The 20,386-nt window shown below is 33.8% G+C and overlaps 1 protein-coding gene across 1 annotated transcript; it reads left to right on the forward strand.

The window, feature by feature from the left end:
• The first annotated feature begins 1,361 nt into the window (after nt 1-1,361).
• Nucleotides 1,362-5,441, forward strand: LOC149821229 (putative protein phosphatase 2C 46). Its single transcript, XM_089983626.1, has 5 exons — nt 1,362-1,584; nt 2,205-2,539; nt 3,305-3,672; nt 4,628-4,864; nt 4,951-5,441. The coding sequence occupies exons 2-5, from the start codon at nt 2,206-2,208 to the stop codon at nt 5,185-5,187; spliced, it is 1,176 nt and encodes a 391-aa protein (XP_089839752.1). The 5' UTR covers nt 1,362-1,584; nt 2,205; the 3' UTR covers nt 5,188-5,441.
• The last annotated feature ends 14,945 nt before the right edge of the window (nt 5,442-20,386 follow it).

A 20,386-nucleotide genomic window follows, 5' to 3' on the forward strand; every position in this document is an offset into this window, starting at 1 on the left:
ATAATATCTTACAAATCGATATACGGCAATTTAACATAATATATTACAAATAGATATTAACAAACAAAATAATATCTCACAAATCGATACTAAAAAACACATAATATCTTACAGATCGATATACGACAATTCAACATAATATATTATAAATCGATATTAACAAACAAAACAATATCTCAAAAAATGATATATGTGTTACTACAACCGCGATTTGCGTTATATTGCATATACTGAGTGAATGGACGATACCGGATGGGGTAGAGGCCCTTGCTCACATCTGTAACCAAGCATTCTTATTAAAAGGTCCCAGCATCTTACAAATATCTTTAAATTTCCAACCGTCGAAACGATAAAATCTACCTACAATAACAAAACAATGTCTTAATGACACTCACGACGACATACGTTCTTCAACAATAGCATGATGACATGAAAAGGTACTCACAACGCTTTAATGGCACTTGTTGGAATGTTTATGCATCATTGTTTTTTTTATACCGCCTAACGAAAACGAAGAAGAGATCACTGTAAAAAGAGATGGTCGACAAATCCCTCTATGATGCCCACCAATGATCGAACCAGTCGTTTGATTTATAGTTATCTCGACGAGGTAGGAACGAAACCGAAAATATTTTTATCTAACATAAGGCAGGAATGAGAAGGTGACCATGTGTTGTAACACAAGCTAAAAACAAAGGTGGAACGTGCAAATCTATATACGGGGAGTGGGAGGACATTTTTGTCCAACGCATATCTATCTTACGGGAGAAAATTTTCGTCAAAAGCATATCTACCTTTTTATATGTTATTTTATTATAAAGTCATTGTCGGCAACATTGGCATATGAATTATCTTGGGTCCCAAGATATTCCTTCGTACACACTGGAACACACGAATGTGTGTTCCGAGGAGAACACATGACACCCTCTCGTCATATGGCATAAACTGATAGTCCTTTATATTCAATCTCCATCACACATCTTATTTGGAAATCGTGAGATGTGTGAGAGTAAAACCCACAATACCTTCATAGAGTGAGATGTGCGGTGGTGATGGAATATAACGTCATACAATATCATCCATCAGCGCTGAAAGACACACACACCCCTCTCGTGAGTCATCCCAAAGTGGGACCCAGCACAAAAACAATGCCCATTACCGAGATGATTTTGACGAGAGGGGTATGCCTCTTGGTCAATTCGACAAAGGGACAGGGTCATCTGTATCAGGCAACGATGGCTGTCCAGGACAGACGTGTCCGGGTCTTGGTACGAGCAGGGACCAAAAAGAGCCAGCTTTGAGATCACCAGCAAATCTGGAGCTTGCCTCTAAATACCAAGATTCCTCTAAAGAGAGAAAACGAGTGAAAGTAGGCTAAAAAGGTGGCTTCTTGTTCATCAACCCCCAACTCTCCGCCAGAAAGCCCCAAAACTGCACCCCAACAATTCTCACACCCTCTCTCCTCCCTTTGTAGATCTCCCTGACAGTAGCCTGCAGATTTGCCACCACAAAATCCAGTTTTTGATTCTCATAAGACAACCAAGGATGGGCCTTTTCCATCATTAGATCACATGGGTTGTCAAGGTATGTTGTGCATCTGGCACAAAAATTTCATCTTTTCTTTCCAAGGGGATTTTCTTCCATTTTGACCCATCCCCGTGTGTTCTAGCACTGAGAATGGTTGAGATTGAGTTGAGATTCGCCATATGATTGCATTTCCTGTAAGGCTTTCTGCAACTTGGGTTGTGGTTTGAGCTTTGATGCAGCTTGTGTCTTCTTTGTCTCAGATACCCATCCATTTCTAGTTCTGAGATTTGTTGGAATTGGATCGGGATTCACCTTATTCATGCATGTTGTCATGAGGTTTCTGAAAGTTGGTTTGTGTTGAATCTGGATGGTGGGATTCAACTCCTGCTTCTTTTCTCATATACCCTTTTTCTCTAACTCTCATATTTTTTAGATTAGGATGAGATTCACCATATTCATGCTTTATAAGAATTTCTAGGACCTGGGTTGATGTTGGATTTTGGCTTGGTTCATTTTTCTGCTTCTCTTTTCATTTACCCATTTCTTCTAGTTCTGACAGCTTCTGGAATTGGGCTGAAATTTTCTAGAGCTGTGCTTCCCTAGGTGTCTTGCAGCCTTGGTTGTACTTGTACTTGGAATAAGATTGCTGGTTGGTTTGGTGGTTGATACATATGCAGGATGGTAGCTGCAGTGATGAGGATCGTAACGCCATGTTGGCGGCCTTCATCTGCCGACAGGGAACCGCTTAGAAATGGAGATGTAGCGGTCACCAGTACCGGCCGTATCGATGGGCTACTGTGGTACAAAAATTATGGACATCATGCGCATGGAGAATTCTCAATGGCAGTTGTGCAAGCTAATAGCTTGTTGGAGGATCAGAGCCAAATTGAATCGGGCCCTTTGAGTTCGTTCGATTCTGGTCCTCATGGGACGTTTGTTGGGGTATATGATGGACATGGAGGCCCTGAAACATCCTGCTTCATAAATGATCATCTTTTCCGTCATCTAAAAAGTATGTTTCATCTTTATCTCTGTTTTCTGTTTAATAGTTTCTGTGCTCTAAGCTTGTTTTATTATTCAATAAGATATGTTTTTCGTGTATATATTATTACAAGTATTTGGATCATAATGAGTGATTCAGTTAGTTTATTAATTTTTTTGTATGTGGTGTATGGATTGTAGCAAGTTTTTGGATCAGAATGAGTGCTTCTGTTTGCCCTTTTTTTTTTGTGCATGTTTGCAATCAGAAAGCCTGGTTCTACAGGTTCTAAGTGAAAATTTATACTTCTTTATGATAAACGAGGCCGAAGAAAGTAATCAATAGCTTGTAACATCTCAACCATGTATCTGCTAGATCTGCTGCATGGCCTTGTCGAAAATAGAGAGTAATATAATTTTTTATGTGGCGTTTTATACTTTGCTCTGAGGTTTGGATTTATAAAAGCAAGCGCAAGACTGAGCTTGCTATAAGTGAAAGTTCTTGTCACTTTGAAACATATGGATGTCCTCTAATGGTAGCTTGGTCTTATTGGTTTTGCTTGGCTTTGTAAAGGACAAGCGAATGATTGAACTTCTCATACATGTGTTCTCATAGATATCTAATTGCTAATTTTATTCTTTGATTAATTTCATGTTCTTAATAGATGTTTAGACCATAACATTATTCAGGAACTCTTGTATGATATTGAGCAAAGTCCTTTCAGACCATAATTTTAAGCTTTAAAAGATTCTGTTTGCTGCAGCTTATGGATGTGCTTAATCGACTTTGCTTGTTCAGGGTTCGTATCAGAGCAGCAGACTATGTCTGCAGAAGTAATACAGAAAGCATTTGCAGCCACTGAAGAGGGCTTTACTTCTGTTGTCACAAAGCAATGGGACCATAAACCCCAGATTGCAGCAGTTGGATCCTGCTGTTTGGTTGGGGTTGTTTGTGCTGGCATGCTATATGTGGCCAATGTTGGAGATTCTCGTGCTGTCTTAGGGAAATTGGTGAAGGCTACAAAGGAGGTTGCTGCAGTTCAGTTATCTGCAGAGCATAATGCTGGGATTGAGTCTGTGAGGCAGGAATTGCATTCGTTGCATCCTGATGACTCACAGATTGTAGTACTAAAGCACAATGTTTGGCGAGTGAAGGGCATTATACAGGTAGCTTCTTATTCCTTTTCCATTAATGCAATGCTCTTAATGATTCGCCGTAAAACAAGCATTGCTAAACAATGTTAAGATTGCTTCTTTACCATATAATATTCATTAAAAACTTAATTTCATTCACTGGACTTTATTTTGAAATTATAAATGTCCATGGGATTGTCCTTGGGCTTGCTCTCTAGTGGACATCCTACAGTGAGAACTTCTCCTAGCTGCTGATTAATTGCAAAAGATTCCATTCTTGTATTATTTCTCATGCACTTGCCATAAGGAGGGAATATTTTATTGATGAAATTACTTAACTTAAACAATACTGATGAGTCAATGTGCTGTAACTATTAGAGATAATCACAAATTTATAATGTGAACTGCAGACAACTTTTTTACGTTCAACTGTATTTCACACTCATGCAACTTGTGTCCAAGTACTGTACCTCGTAAAAAAATTTATCCATATTTTAAATGCTCCGTGAAAATCTATTTGACACATCCTAAACTTCTCAAGTCACAGTGCTTGATTGAGATCCCCTTGTTCTTGCTCAACATCATTACCTGGGTCAACTGTAGAAAAAAATTAATTATGAACTAAAATATGCGATCCAACCTTCTGTTGCCCATGACTTCTGTCAGCTTTACAGGTGACAGAGTAATAGTGCTCTATGCTTGGAAACAAAAAGGACTGGAATTAAATTTTCCAGCGCTAGCTTTTGACATTATTGCATGTTAACACATCTCTCATGTGATCTTTCTCATCTCGGTTGTCTGTCAATCCTTTCCTATCAGTTTAGAATAACACAAATGTTTGCTACTGATTCACATAATGAGTTAATGGGATTAGATGTCAACATGTAGTAGTACATAACATTCCTTGCCTTTAAACCTAAACTGTTCATATCTTGTGTCAAGCAACAACTTTATGGGTTCATTTATTGGATATATTTTTGTCATCCAGGTTTCAAGGTCCATTGGAGATGTCTACTTAAAGAAAGCAGAGTTCAACCGTGAACCACTATATTCAAGGTTCCGTTTACCTGAACCCATGAAACGGCCGATTCTCAGTGCTGAACCATCAATATCAGTTCATAAGCTAGAACCAAGTGACAAGTTTCTCATATTTGCATCTGATGGACTGTGGGAGCACCTTAGCAATCAAGAGGCAGTTAATATTGTTCACAATAATCCACGTAATGTAAGATAATGGCCTATTCGTGCATCTGTTCTTACTGCTCTGCTGCTATATGTAATGTTGACAGTGGGTGTAATCTTTTTATACAGGGAATTGCCCGGAGACTCATTAAAGCTGCATTGCAAGATGCAGCAAAAAAAAGAGAAATGAGGTATTCAGACCTCAAGAAAATTGATCGTGGAGTAAGGAGACATTTCCATGATGATATTACAGTGGTGGTGGTATTTCTTGATCACCTGTTGATCAGTAGCTCAAACCGCACACCTACGTTTTCCATTAGAGGTGGTGCATTTCCTGTACATGCCACCCAGTCCGCACCGTTCTAAAGTCATCATCTTTTTGACCTCTTGTGTAACGGAGAATTCTTTGATGTCGACTAACCTGGTTTTTAGGTATCATCTTCCAATGGGAATAGCGAAGAGGTTTAGGTATTTCTAGGAGTTGCATAGCTTTCTAAGGAGAAAAGTTTGTCTGTAAATTGTCTTAGTATTGAAATTTGTGAATTTTATGAGTGTTGGACGAATAATACATACACCTTCTTGTATCTGATTTGAGCAGAAATAACAAAGTTGATTTTGCATATTCCAAGTTTGGTTTCTCTAGTCCTTTTGCTGCAGAAGCTTTTTGTTTCTCTTCATTCCTCTTGTCTGCACAAAGTCTATCTCAGATTTGCAGTTGGTAGTATCTTTTCTCTGCTGGGCGTTATAAGGAAGACCCATAAACTACCAACATGAGCATATGATCGCCCGAGTATATTTTTTTTACTTGATCATAACTAGCTGAAGCACCTGCTTCGATGAATCACCAGAAAACATGAAGCCTGAGTGCATGCTTAGTGCTTAGCTTTAGTGAAGCTTTATCAAACTTTGGAAAAACTCTGAATTGTTGATTAAATTCCAAACTACTACTGCCCCCTGTACATTTATGCATATTATTGCCTGAGAAATGCATCTTACACATGATAGCCTGATTTGTTTGCGCCTTTCTTCTTTTTTGCTCTTTGTAAGATGTCATTTTTTATGCAGCAGCGCTGCATGTTGGGCAGGCAGCAGCATGTTGAGAGCCATCCATCCTAACATTTTTGAAGATGGACACCCCACTTATCTCAAGAAATGTCGAGATGGATGGCTCTCTGATGTGCCGCTGCTTGCCCAACATGCAGCCGGTGCACATTATGTAAACTCTTTTTGTTAATCAAGTGGCAGATTCTTGAATTTTGTCTTATGATCTTTTCCACCAAATTTTTTTACATAATTCCCCCTATACTCTGTCCAGCTAACAATGTTCAGCCTCCATTAATATGTTGATGCATCCATTTACCTAGAAAAGTTGGACAAGTTGGTAATGCACTTCATTTTTCCAATTTATCCTACTTTTCTGGTTAAGTGGCTTCATCTAAATGACCCTGAAGACACAGCTGCCAGGGTCGCCTGAGTGCCAACCGGCCTGGAGAGAAGCTGCTGACCCCTTCGTTTCAAGTTTGACTCCCACCGAGTATGTGGGTGCATTTAACTGGTGGGTTCCATAAGGGTTTGGGTGTCGGCAACCCCACTCGAGGTTTACCTTGCAGGGGAACAGGCCCAATAAATGACCCGGTTCTCCGCTCGGGTTCCTCGTCAATCGTCATCAAAACAAAACAAACTTTAAGACCACCTTTCTCATGGGATTAGGCAAAGGGAACAGAACAGACTTTCTATGGAAAATGGAATACTCAGTTCAGACATCAGAGAGCAAAGGGCTAGCTGCTAGCTTGTAGCAAACAGGAGCCCCTGGATTCCGACTACTGAACCGCCGCATAAATTGATTGAAATGAGTCGCATTCCATGTGTTGTATGTCTGCACCAAGAGGCCTCATCCTTGTTTACTTTATACTTTTCAACCCATGTGGTCAGCGGGGTCCTGTGTCAAGCTAAAGACCTAGGATAGAATCCCACTGGCACATGGCGGCTGCTGTTGCTTTAACACCTTAGGCTGGGTGGTCTTGTCTTCAATGGAGTTTTACCTTGCAGGGATCCGGGTCCATTAAGTGACCCGGTTCTCAGGGTTCCTTCATTATATATATATAAAGGGTTGTCACGCGGAGCTGACCCCATGTTCAACCTTGAAGACTTGGGGCCCATGCCCCATTGGACATAGCATCTGCCCACCTTGTTTCTCCATACACCTCTCTCTCTCTCTCTCTCTCTCTCTCTCTCTCTCTCTCTCTCTTTGTGTGTGTGTGTTTTCACAGGAGCCATGGGAAAACTGTGTGAGTGTTCTGTGCTTGAAGGATTCCAACGCATCTCCCTCACTACAAGAAAAAGTGCTTTTACTGGCGCATTCTCCCTGGCAGGCCAATAAAAGAGCATTTTCACTAGCGTTGTTTTATGTAGCACTAGTGAAAATGTGGGTTATACTGGCACTAGATGTACCATGCTAGTATAAAAACTTTTTCTTGCATACACAAAATTTGCGCCAACAAAAATAATTTTTCTGGCACAAAAAAGAATTGCATCAGAAAAAAAAAGTTTTTCAGGCACACATAAAAAGTGCACCAGTAAAATAAAAATGCATTTAAAAAAATATGGCCCTTGTCTCTCTCTCTCTCTCTCTCTCTCTCTCTCTCACCACCGTTGACGACCCCTCTCTTTTTGTCTCTCTCTACCACAACGACATCCTCTCTAGCATCCTTTGCTTCCAATGACATCATCTCTAGCATCGTCACTGAAGGTATACTATCTGATTTTCTTTATGTATGTTTTAGATCTTAAGGGTTTTAGATTATAATCTGTTTTTTTATAATTTATTGAGTGAATGTATGTTAAAATTTTTTTTTTTGACAGGTATGCTTTAGATTTCATGGGATTTGGATTATAATCTATAGTTTTATAATTTATTCAGTGAATGCATGCTAAATATGATTTTTTTCAAGTATGATTAAGTTTTTAAGGGTTTTATATTTTAAATGTTAATTTAAAAAAAAATAGCTAATGAATGCTTAATATGATTTTATTTTCAAGTATGATTCAGATTTTAGGGGTTTTTATTTTAATTACTAATTTAAAATTTTATTTAGTGAAAGCATGCTTAATTTGATTTTATTTTCAAATATGATTTATGTTTTAAGGGTTTTGTATTTTAATTGCTAATTTAAAAATTTATTTAGTAAATGCATGTTTAATCCGATTTTATTTTCAACTGTGAATTAGATTTTAGGGGTCTTGTATTTTAATTGCTAATTTAAAATTTTATTTAATAATTGCATGCTAAATCTAATTTTTTTTAAGTATGATTTGGATTTTAAGAGTTTTGTATTTTAATTACTAATTTTATAATTTATTGAGTGAATGCATGCTAAATCTAATTTTTGTTTTCATATATACTTTAGATTTTAGGGGATTTTGTATTTTAATTGTTACTTTTATAATTTATTTAGTAAATGCATGTTTGACCCAATTTTATTTTCAAGTATGATTTAGATTATAGGGTTTTGTATTTTAATTGCTAATTTAAAATTTTATTTAATAAATGCATGCTTAATATGATTTTATTTTCAAGTAAGATTAAGATTTTTGGGGTTTTGTATTTTAATTGTTAATTTAGAAATTTATTTAGTAAATGTATGTTTAATCTATTTTTTTTTTCAAGTATGATTTAGATTTTAGGGTTTCTACATCTCATATATGATTTAGAATTTAGGGGCTTTACATTTTAATCCATATGTTTATAATTAATTTAGTATATATGTATATATATAACTGGATTGTTAGGGTTTTTTAATTAATTTAATATATAACTATATATGTATATAGTACTTTAGTATTTTTTACGTAACATCCAGTAAGGCAATACTTTTTGAAATTGTGCATATCTGAAGGTGTGTAGGCATTATGAACAACAAAAGTTGGATCTAAATTAGAAGGTAATTTTAACTTTTTTTTACTTCCCTTATCTGCAAGTTAAGATTGAATTTTGATGCAATAGTTGATGATGATATTTTCTCGATAACCTTCATTTCATAGGAGAAACTTTGATCACTATTGAAAAGGATTTAAGGTTTTTTTAAAAGTTGCTCAGAAGAATAATGTAGTACGCCAAGAAAATCTCAGGTGTCTACGTCAAAAATGTGTCAACCTCTTGTTGCAGCTAGTGTAGAATGTATTTAATTATATAATGTGCAATGAATTTCTATAAAGCTATCTGAATTGGCATTCTCATGAAAAACCTATAAGACCATGTGCGAGTGATTTACTAGGTGAAACGTCTAATGATATGGACGAGTTGATAGCAGATGGATTTGAAGTACATCCAAATCTGACAACCCATGATCATCTAGATGAGGTACCTGCTGGTGAAAGTCTAGAGGGTGATGCATACTTCAGATTGCTAAATGATAACACATAGGAATTATATCCTGGATGTTCAAAGTTTATTAAACTATTTTTTTTCGTGTGTTTGTTCCATCTGAAATACATTAACGGGTGGAGTAATAAGTCCTTTGATATATTGTTGGAGCTATTGCATGAAGTTTTTCTTGTTGGTGTATAATAAACCAAGGAATATTACAAGATGAAGAAAAGCATTGGGAAACTAAGATTGAGTTACAAAAAAATAGATGCATGTCCTAGAAATGGCATGTTATATTTGAAAAAATACTAAAAAAGGAGAAATGTGTGCATTATGGAATTTCAAGATGGAAAGAGAGTAAATATAAAACCTAAGATTTTTTAGATAATTAAAATGAATAAATGATAAATTATTGATGCATTTATGACTATAATTGTGAATTCTTGATTTTCTTGATTTTGATTAATTATTAACCTTTGTCTCAAGTTATGAATAATATTTTAAGAATAAGCAAAAAAGACTAAGGTATGAAGACTATGTGAGTCTTGTGGTTTTGGATCTTAGACTTCGGTCTTGATCCAATATAGATCTGAGGTGTTGTTTGGATTGGATTTAATTTAAAACATTAATTGGATCCAATGGTTATGGATTGGACCTTCATAGGGGACATCCTATGTGGACCCCCATTGGATCCAAGAGTCTATATGAATTAAGATATTATCTAGTTTTAAATTCAGACCAATAAATTAAATAAAGATATAAAAGTGATAATAAAGATTTTAAAATTTAAAATTTATTTACAATCATAATTAAGGAATTTAATAGGGTGGGACATCCCACACCTCTAAAAGAGATCATATTAGTTAGAACTTGCTAGAGTTGGTTGTTGAATAGTCAAACATAATAATCCTACTTAAATAAAATTAGAAAAAAAAATAATTAAAGAGATAGGAGTCTAGAAGTTGAAAATTTTTCTAGAAAGGACTCCTCTCCCCCTCCACACGATTTTGGAGATGGATAGTCATTTCTTAACCAGGTTAGGGTTTGTGGAGATGCTATATATACCCCCTCTCACACGCCCCTTATTTTTTCAGAAAAAATCCTTTTTGTTTATTTTCTCTCTTCTTTTCCCTTTTTGTTTTTGTTTTTCCTCTTCTCCTAAAACATCTAAGAGGTTTAGAGTATGGTGTACAGCCATTACACCTTCACATACTTTGGTGGTTGTGGTGGTGTAGAGATCGAATTACCCGATTTTCCCTTTGCCTTAGAGATCTATCAATTTTCAGATAAGATTTATGTAGTAGATGTTTTTTACATACATTAAGCATGCATATTTGAGTTATATTTATTTTCAGCAACACATTTACATGTTTAGATCTATTATACATGTTTTCATTTATGAAGAAATCATTATTTGGACTCGTACGGGGGAAATCATGAGTCTTTCATAAAAAGGATTTTTGAAAAACAAGCCTAAATTGATTTCTTTGTTGTTTTGGGTTAGATTCAATCATGGCTTGATTATTATTGATGATATTAATAAGTTAACCCTTGTTGGATCTGGTTTAATCTAAAATATTAAGTTTTCAAAGGTTTGATGGTTTCAAGAAGATTTTTTACAAAAATGTTTTCTGAGAAACCTATGGTTATGATGTCTGATAAATTATTCCTGACCAGTTTTGGAAATAAATCGATATCTCATCGAATATCAGTCTGATAGATCTAAATAAAAATATTGGGCAAATCTATACATCTTGATCTTGAATTTAGAATCTTGTTTTAGCTTATTTAGATTTGTATTGAGGGAGAAACGTTTGTTCTAACAGAGCTCCAGTGATATGAGCCTCACTAAAAATACAAATGAAGAACAAGCCAAATCAAGTCGAATGGGTCAAGAACAGTTGGACAAGTTCAGTTAGCTAGTTAAGTAGAAGGTTCAGCATGGACAGTTCAAGGCAGTTTGGTTCAGTAGGGTTCAGTATGTGCTTCAGTCAGTTCTTCAACCATGTGGTTTAAGAATTGAAGATAAGATTGTCGCTAGAAGGAATCGAAACATGTGCCACCCATACTAGTTTTGGCGCCATTACTGAAACAACTTATAAATAGTAGAGTCATTTGTAATTCAATAAAAAAAATTCCTGTAACATTGAAACAGATTTCAATAAAGTGAAATTATACTTGGCTCCAGTCGAAGAAGGCTCCATCCAGAGAAGGCCTCGCTTAGAGGACTCGTCCCTGCTAGCTTTGTCGTCGGCTAGTGGAGGATTATTTTTGTTCATCTATTACAATTCCAGCAAGTAAAGGGAATCAACATATCAAATCTTAGCTCCAGCATATCTAGCTATCTTCACAAGCATTCTGCAATTGTGAAACTGAAAACTAAGCATCCGACATGAGATAGAGCTTCCTCAAGCTCTAAGATCATCGTTAAGCTCTGCACAGCTAAGTGCATTCACTCTTACAAACTCATATCTAAATCATCATCTGCTGTAGATCATTGCTTCTCCGTTGCAGGCTATACTCGAACTCTGCATAGTGGACAACAACTAAAAGATCTATGAGCTTCTTGTGCGAATTAAACTTGGACTGTCGCCAGTAAACCTGAGTGCAAGCTCTCTTCACTGATCCAAGTCGATCAGCTAAGTGCATGGGGCCCATTACGTATTTTCCTATTTGAAGGCTCATCAATTCACTATTGTTATTCTATATACTTCAAAGAATCATTTTAGACATTGATCAACAAAATAAACTTGTTTAGAAGAAGCTTTGAAACATTTTTGTTCTGATTTGAAACTTTGATCAAAATTACAGAACTTGCCTTTAATCTTACCTAACTTGCCTACGTGCCAAAACATGTATGCGCACTTGTGTGTGTGTTGTCATTAGTGCGCACTTGAAGTGCACACTTGAATCTAGATCGCCTATGAGCGAAAGTGATTGCGCTTGTAAGCGCTGAACCGAATCTGAGCACCTACGAGTCCTATTTGAGCCAAGGCTTGTAAATTCTTGTAAATTGATCATCAAGAGGCTACCGATGGTGAAGATCCTTAGCGCGCACCTTATCATCAGTTCTTGGATCTGGATATAGAATTGTTTCGACCTATCTTTGATAAAAGATATAAATGCCCAAGAAAAATGACTTCAAATATTTTATAAAAAATTTGGGTTTAGATTAACATATAGTAACAAACCGTATAAAAAGGGTTTAGTAAAAAATGTTTTATATAAATTCCAAGAAATACATTAATCTCATGAAAATCTTGCAGTTTGTATATATTCTGGATCGAAACTCTATCAAAACAGGGTTCTTTAAAAGATTTTTAATTATTTTTGTACTCGTTATTTTTTAGATCGGTTTATTGGGTTGTGTTCTTGACAGGTACAAACAGCCATGATAAAAATATCATGATTTGTTATGTGAACTGTTATATCTGATAGATTTTATAAATATGAGCCATCAGGTATCCAAATTTCCCCTGACAACTTATGGTTATAATTAATTAGTAACTTGTTTGGATCTTGTGATTTTAATATTTTTCTGATATATATTGCATATTATCAGTGTTTATAAACCTTATTGAATTGTAAACAAAAGACTAAACATTTAAAAGATCTGAATACTAATTTATGCAAGTTGTAATTGAAAGATATAGTTAAATCTTGATTGTCTTGTAAATCGACTATTTTGATTGATTTCAAAAGAGAGAACCCTTGTTCATATGATTATTTTTAGCATGATTAGTCTCTTAATATCTGAATTTATGCTTGACTTAATGAAGATTTAATGAGTTGTGGTTGAGAGAATCAGTTTAGGGTTTTGAGCTCTTTCTTAGATTTTGATTCTTTTAAATGCATATGTTGTTGAGATATGATGTTTACAATCTTTGTGCAGCATGAACTGAATTAAGTTATGTGTATTTACATTGTTTAAGCATGATTACAACTGAACATAATTAAAGCCTTTCCGGTTTGGGCTTATGGGGGCTTGGATCAGAAAAATTGACTTATGTGTTTTTTGTTATGGGTTAGTTGTAGTGGATTCATTTATTGATTTGTTATCATAGATATTTTAATTAAGTCTGATATGATTTGAGTACTGAAAAGTCAAGATATTAATTGGAGTCATGTCAATTTGCTCGGTGATGGTTTATGGAAGCTCTTATCTGAAAAATCAGGTTTATGACCTTAATTATGTTTTGATGTTTTCTTTAAACTTTTTATAAATTCAGTTTTGAATTATATTAGATCTGATATAAATATTTATGATAGAGATAGAGATGAATTCGAATGCATTTGGTGAGTTATGGTTGTGGTGTAAGGATGGCATATTTCTGAGGAAAAAGGCTCATGCACGAATCATAATTGAAATTTATGAATAAATTCATTCATGGCAGTTTAAGTGTGGTTGTTTCCATGATAATTTGAGCATGAGTATTATTTTTATTGCAAAGTATGTGAAAGATGAATATGGACATGTTGATTATATTATAAATTGGCAACATGTTTCAGTTGTTGCAGTTTTGGGCTCTAGCCACGGGACCTAAATAAATTGATGGTGATGTTAGAAATTTGGTTCTCAAATTGATTCATATATGTGATATTGAAGCATGCTTATTTTTTAATATTGAAATTATGTGATACTGCATAAATACATTGTTAAATAGTATATTGACATGATTCCTTGCTTATAAGAATGCATGTTATGTTTTGATATGCAGTATTTATGAAATGCATGCAGGATGATATAAATCTTACAAGGTTGCAGGGGCACTTTGAGTGCTTGATAAAATAATAATTTATGGTTATAAAGAGGGAACATTAAGATGACAATATACTAGCCTAAATGATAGATGCATTTACCTATGGCTAATTAATAAAGATAACCCTGTGATATATTTTCGGGTATGATGTTACCAATGTGTGTTGAACCTGAATGACTGGTGGTCTACCTTAGAGAAGGTAGGCGGTATTAATTCTCTAGGCCCTATTCGTTCTAATTATGTTGTGAGGGGCAATGCCTCGATAGTCTCCCAGCTCAGAGAATTTAGGGGGACCAGAACTGCTTCTTATATCCTAGGTGGGCATGTCCCTGGTACTTCTGCAGAAGTGAGTGATCATAATCATCATTATGGCACAAAGTCATGCCGCCAGGTAGATTCTCTCTGAACACGCTGATACCTCTCATGGCCTGAGTCCGCTCTTGGGGGAGACTACTTAGTAGTTACTCAGAAAATTAAAATACATAGCATAATAAATACCCGAGTAGTCTAGTATGTTTCATGTTGGTCCTATGTATACCTGATAGGCATTTGGTAATCAAGTGAAACATAAAATACTTGCTTACTTTACTTTATTGTACTTTTATTTATGATCAATTGATTTTATTATATAATGGTTTAATCTGATTTGTTAATGGTGGTTTTGTATTAGATCTGGTACTAGGAGGCTAAGACACGCTCGCGCTTAAGCGAGTTGTTTAGTACTTAGTATGGATGAAACATGTCCGCTGGTGAGACCATTGCATTATTATATATTAGAAAAGAAAAAGGAAATAAACAATATGATAACAAAAAAAAAGATTCCTGGTATTTTTAGGTTGAAATCTGTCGAGCCGTTACAGTGAAGGTGATGCGACATATCGCAAAGAAGTTACCAATGTTCATGCGAAGACTTTATAATACTTTCCTTTGATTCTAAAGTTGTAGAGGTTGTTTATGTCAACAAAGAATGCTTCTAAAATGAAATGACATGATAAAGGGTGCATAAAAAATGGCACTTTAAGGCATCATGTTGACTCATATATGTAAATCTTTTGATCTTTTGTATCTATCATTTGTAGCTGACAGTCGTAATGTTAGACTGGGATTGACAAGTGATGATCTCAATTCCTATGAAACTTTGAGTATCACTTACAACATATGGCCAATCATTGTTATTGCATACAATTTGCCTCTATGGATGTATATGAAGTAGTCTACATGATGATCTCAATGTTTATTTCTAGACCACAATCTCCTAGGAAATACATTGATGTGTTTTTACAACCTCTTATTGAGGAGTTGAAGACAATGTGGGCCGATGGTATTTGCACTTATGATGCATTAAATAGTGAGTACTTTCAGTTGCATGCATCTTTGATGTGAGCTATCAACAATTTCCCTGCATACATAGATCTATCAGGATGGAGTATAAAAAGAAAATTAGCATGTGCATTATGCCATAAGTACATGTGTTTTATTCAGCTAAAAAACAATAAAATGTGTTATCTGGATCATCACAGGCCCTTGCCCATGGATCATAGATATTGGTGAGAAAACAAGCATTCAATAGTACAATTGAAATGAATACAACTCTAGTTCCTCTTTCAATTACAAACGTGATGCAAGAACTGACTGATGCACATAATTCAATCATTGGTAAACTTAATCTTTAATGAAATTAAAAGAAGAAAAACAGATTTTTTGAGTTTCTTCATTATAACTTAAATGTCATGCACATCGAGAAGAATGTATGTGATAACATCATTAGAACATTATTGAACATTGATAAGAAGTCAAAGGATAATCTCAATGCTTGGCTCAATTTGTAGGCAATGAATATAAGACATGCACTTCATCTACGAAGGCGTGCTAACTCTACTAGAGTGTTCATTACTTGTTGCATGCTTTTCTATGATCAAGAAGGAGAAAACTACATTTTGTAAAGTATTGAAGAATATACAAGTTTCAAATGGCTATTCAACAAACATGTCACGATGTGTATGCACGAAAGAGCATAATATTTTTTGTCTGAAGAGTCATGGCTGCCATGTGTTATTACATTAATTTCTTCCTTTGGTGCTAAGGATGTTACCCAAGAAGGTCAGTGCAATGCTTATTGAGTTATGCACATTTTTCAAAGACTTGTGTTCAAAGGTTATGAACGAGGATGAGCTGCAAAAATTGGAAGAGCGTGTTGTTTTGATATTGTGTCATCTAGTGAAGATTTTTTAGGTACTTGATGTGTATATATTCTAGGTACTTATGTAAGTAGAAAGCGTATATATGCAACAGAAGTTAGGCTAAAGGCTCTACTAAGAGATACCTTGCTGAAGAAAGTTTAACATTTTGCTCCAGGTATTTACATGGTGTGAAAACAAGGTTCAATATGCCAGAAAGAAATTATGAAGAAGATATTGATGTTGTAGCTGACAGTAATTCAATATTGTGAATGGGTCGTACATTAGGCGCAAGTGAATTGTTTAATCTCTTGCTTTCAACATTGAACCAAGTCCATACATAAATTCTATTTAATCATGAATTTGTATTGTCGTATCTTCAGTAAGATTATGATTTTTTTATATTCAATTGTTATTTATAATTTCTATAAATAAGTTTCTAATGTTTATGCCAAATTTTGGACTTGTAGGCAACATTTAATATCGCTTCAAATTCAGCACTCAAGGATTAGCGTGAACTTGAGCTCATTCATAATGCCAAATTTGCAAATTGGTTTTGGGTCCATTTAAGAAACTACTCCCTAGTCATCTTGTGCATATTTTTAATATGTTTAATCACATTTTTAATTTAATAGATTCATCAACTACGTGATGGAGGTACCAATGATGAACTTTAGAATGAGATAATAAGTCTTTCTCAGTATCCTCAAAAGTTGCAAGGAGATACACAGGTTTTGTCATAAATGTTTTTCAAATTCATACAAAACAATATAAAGAAAGAATAAATTTTGAAAATAGTAGTATCATTGTCAGTATCCAAACTTTAAGTTATTCAAGTGCAAGAGATAGAAACCCGACAGTTGGTGATGTCATCTATTATGGATATATTGCTGACATCAATGAAGTTGGATATCGTGAAGATATGTAATTTGTTATATTCAAGTATGAATGATATGATGTCCTCAGTCCTTGTGGAAAGAGGATAAAGAAAGATGAATTTGGTTTTACACTTGTCAACATGAACTTGAATTGCATAGAAGACAAACCCTATGTGTTTGCATCTCAAGTAGAATAAATCTTTTATGTGTAAGATCCTACTGCTACAAATTGACAGGTTGGCATTAGAACAAAATCAGAAGATTTATTTGATATGTACAACAAACAGGTAGGTGAATTGCATGACGTGAATGGTGATGAGCCATAACCATATTGGGCTAGTAAACCATATGCTATTGATATAATTTGGATTAAGACATATATTCCTAAAATAAACATTGAAAGCTCAATTGACACACCCATAGAAGAATTCTACATGTTAGTGGTAGGTTTTTATTTATTTGGTGATATGTTTGTGCTTTCTCGTGATATCCATATTTTTGCTAATATTGATTGAATGCATCCTAAATCATTTTTTTTAAGTATGATTTAAATTTTAGGACTTTGCATGTTAATTCATATTTTTGTAATTTCTTTAGTGAATGCATACTAAATCTAATTTATTTTCTCATGTATGACTTTGATTTTAGAAGTTTTGCATTTTAATCCATATTTTTGTAATATTATTGAATGCATGCTTATTTTATCATAAATATTGTTAACTTATTGTTAAATTTTCAACAAATGCTTTCTAGACATGTATCACCAGAAGCATTGATGCAGAGACAGAAGAATAAGATTGGCATTAATACATATGGCCAACTCATAGGGCAAGAGGCACAATATCTAAATTACTTCGTAGGAAAAATTACATGAGATCCTGATCACACACCTTTACATTTTTTTTGGCATGCATTATCGGATTCTTATAGGGAGGATGTTTGGACTTTAGTGCCGGTATGTATATTCCTTATATATGTATATAGTATATTTTTTTAAAAAATTTAGTATTTATTCATTCAACTATAGGTAAGATACATATTGTTATTATAGGAAAAGCTTGACAATCTTGAGATGACGAAAGTATGGGTGTTGAAAGAATATGCAAAATCCTGGAGAAACTTTAAGTGTGAGCTTAGGAAGATCTTCAAGCAATATTATATTCTCGATGAACGCTTGATAGCACATCTACCTTACATCTCTTTTTATCAGTGGTTACAATTGATGCATTATTTTAAACTATAAAACTTCAGGTTATGAGATGCCATCATTTTCTTATTTCATGAACTATAAAATTGTTTATACATCGATGACACAAAACTTTTTTCTTCTTTTTTGTTAGCTGACGTTATCTAACATGTTAATTTATGAATTTTTTCTAATATTCTAAGTTTTTAAATTCAAATATGAATATTGGAGTTATGAAGGGTTGAAGCAAGAAATATATATACTTATGTGTATGTATGCTTTAAATGTTGTATTTTTGTAGGGCTTCAAATGTGAATATTGGAGTTTGGAGATTCATATATGAATGTTGAAGTTATGAAAGTTAGAATTATAGAGGGTTAAAGGAAGAAATATATATAGTTATGTGTGTATATATGCTTTAAATGTTGTGTTTCTTATAGAGCTTTAGATGTGAATGTTGAAGTTACGGAGGTTGGAGATATGGAGGTTTATTATTGAATGAATGAAATTAATGAGAAGTACTATTTAGAATGAATGTATAAACTACTTTAAGTTAACTGAATGAATGTATGTATGAGTAGATTCATTTTTAAATAAATGTATGTATAAGCATATTCATCTGATGATAAATGAATGAATAAACAATTATAAGAGTTGGTTCATATTAAATGCAAAAAATGAATGTAGGTATGATCAGGTTTATTTATGAATGAATAAAATGAATGAGCAAGTTCATTTCAAATAAATAAAATGATTGAATGTATGAACTGATTCATTTTTAAATGAATGAATGTATGCATGAGTATATTAATTTTTTAATGAATGATTGAATGTATGAACTGATTCATTTTTAAAAGAATGAATGTATGCATGAGTATATTTATTTTTTAATGAATGATTGAATGTATGTATGAGCATGTTTATTTTTAATAAATATATATATATATATAAGCATATTCATTTGGTGATGAATGAATGATTGTAAGAGTTGATCATATTGAATACAAAAAATGAATGTATGTATGAGTATGTTCATTTATGAATGAATGAGCATGTTCATTTCGAATGAATGAAATGAATGAATCAACTGATTAATTTTTAAAATAAATGAATGAATATGCATATGAGTATATTTATTTTTTAATGAATAATTGAATGTATATATGAGCAAATTTATTTTTTAGTAAATGAATGAATGTATATATGAGCAAATTTATTTTTGAATGAATGTATGTATAAACATGTTCATTTTATGATGAATGAATGATTATAAGAGTTAGATCATATTGAATGCAAAAAAATGAATGTATGTATGAGCATGTTCGTTTATGAATAAATGAGATAAATGAGCATGTTTATTTTGAATAAATAAAATGAATGAATGTATGAACTAGTTCATTTTTAAATGAATGAATGCACATGTGTATATTCATTTTTGAATAAATGATTGAATGTATGTATGAGAAAGTTTATTTTTTAATAAATGAATGAATGTATATATATAAGCAGGTTCATTTTTTAATGAATGTATATATAAAAATATTTATTTGGTGGTGAATGAATGAATTAGTTGGATCATATTGAATGCAAAAAAATGAATCTATGTATGAGCAGGTTCATTTTAAAATGAATGAGCAGGTTTATTTTGAATGAATAAAATGAATGAATGTATGAACTGGTTCATTTTTAAATGAATGAATGCATTAATTAATGTATATATAATTAGGTTCATTTTTTAATGAATGTATGAGTAGATTCATTTTTTAATGAATGTATGAGCAAGTTACACGAGAAAAAAATTAAATTAGCAAAAAAAACTATCATTGGCATTAAAATAGCACTAGAAAAGACATTTTTAGATTTTTTTTAGCGCCAAAAAGGTATTTTTTTCTGGCACTGTTTTAGCGTCAGCAAATGCATTACCAACATCACTTTTACTGGCAAAACTATTGGCACTATGTTAGTACCCATAAAGGTCTTTACTGGTGCTATACATACTTATATTGGCATTATACAGACTTTTGCTGGTAGATTTCTTGTAGTGCCTCCTCAACCTCTTATGGTGAGATGACCTCAAGGAGAAGGATGGTTTCCTCAATGAACCACCTCTGATCTCTTTGACCTTCATAAGAACGTGTGGGATGGTGTCTCTTTCTCTTTTTGTTTGTTTTTTCTTCTTAGCCCCGAGGTGGACTGCC

The sequence above is a fragment of the Nuphar pumila genome, chromosome 12 (genome assembly GCF_984573655.1).
Source record: "Nuphar pumila chromosome 12, dmNupPumi1.hap1.1, whole genome shotgun sequence".
In the NCBI taxonomy this organism is placed as follows: domain Eukaryota; kingdom Viridiplantae; phylum Streptophyta; class Magnoliopsida; order Nymphaeales; family Nymphaeaceae; genus Nuphar; species Nuphar pumila.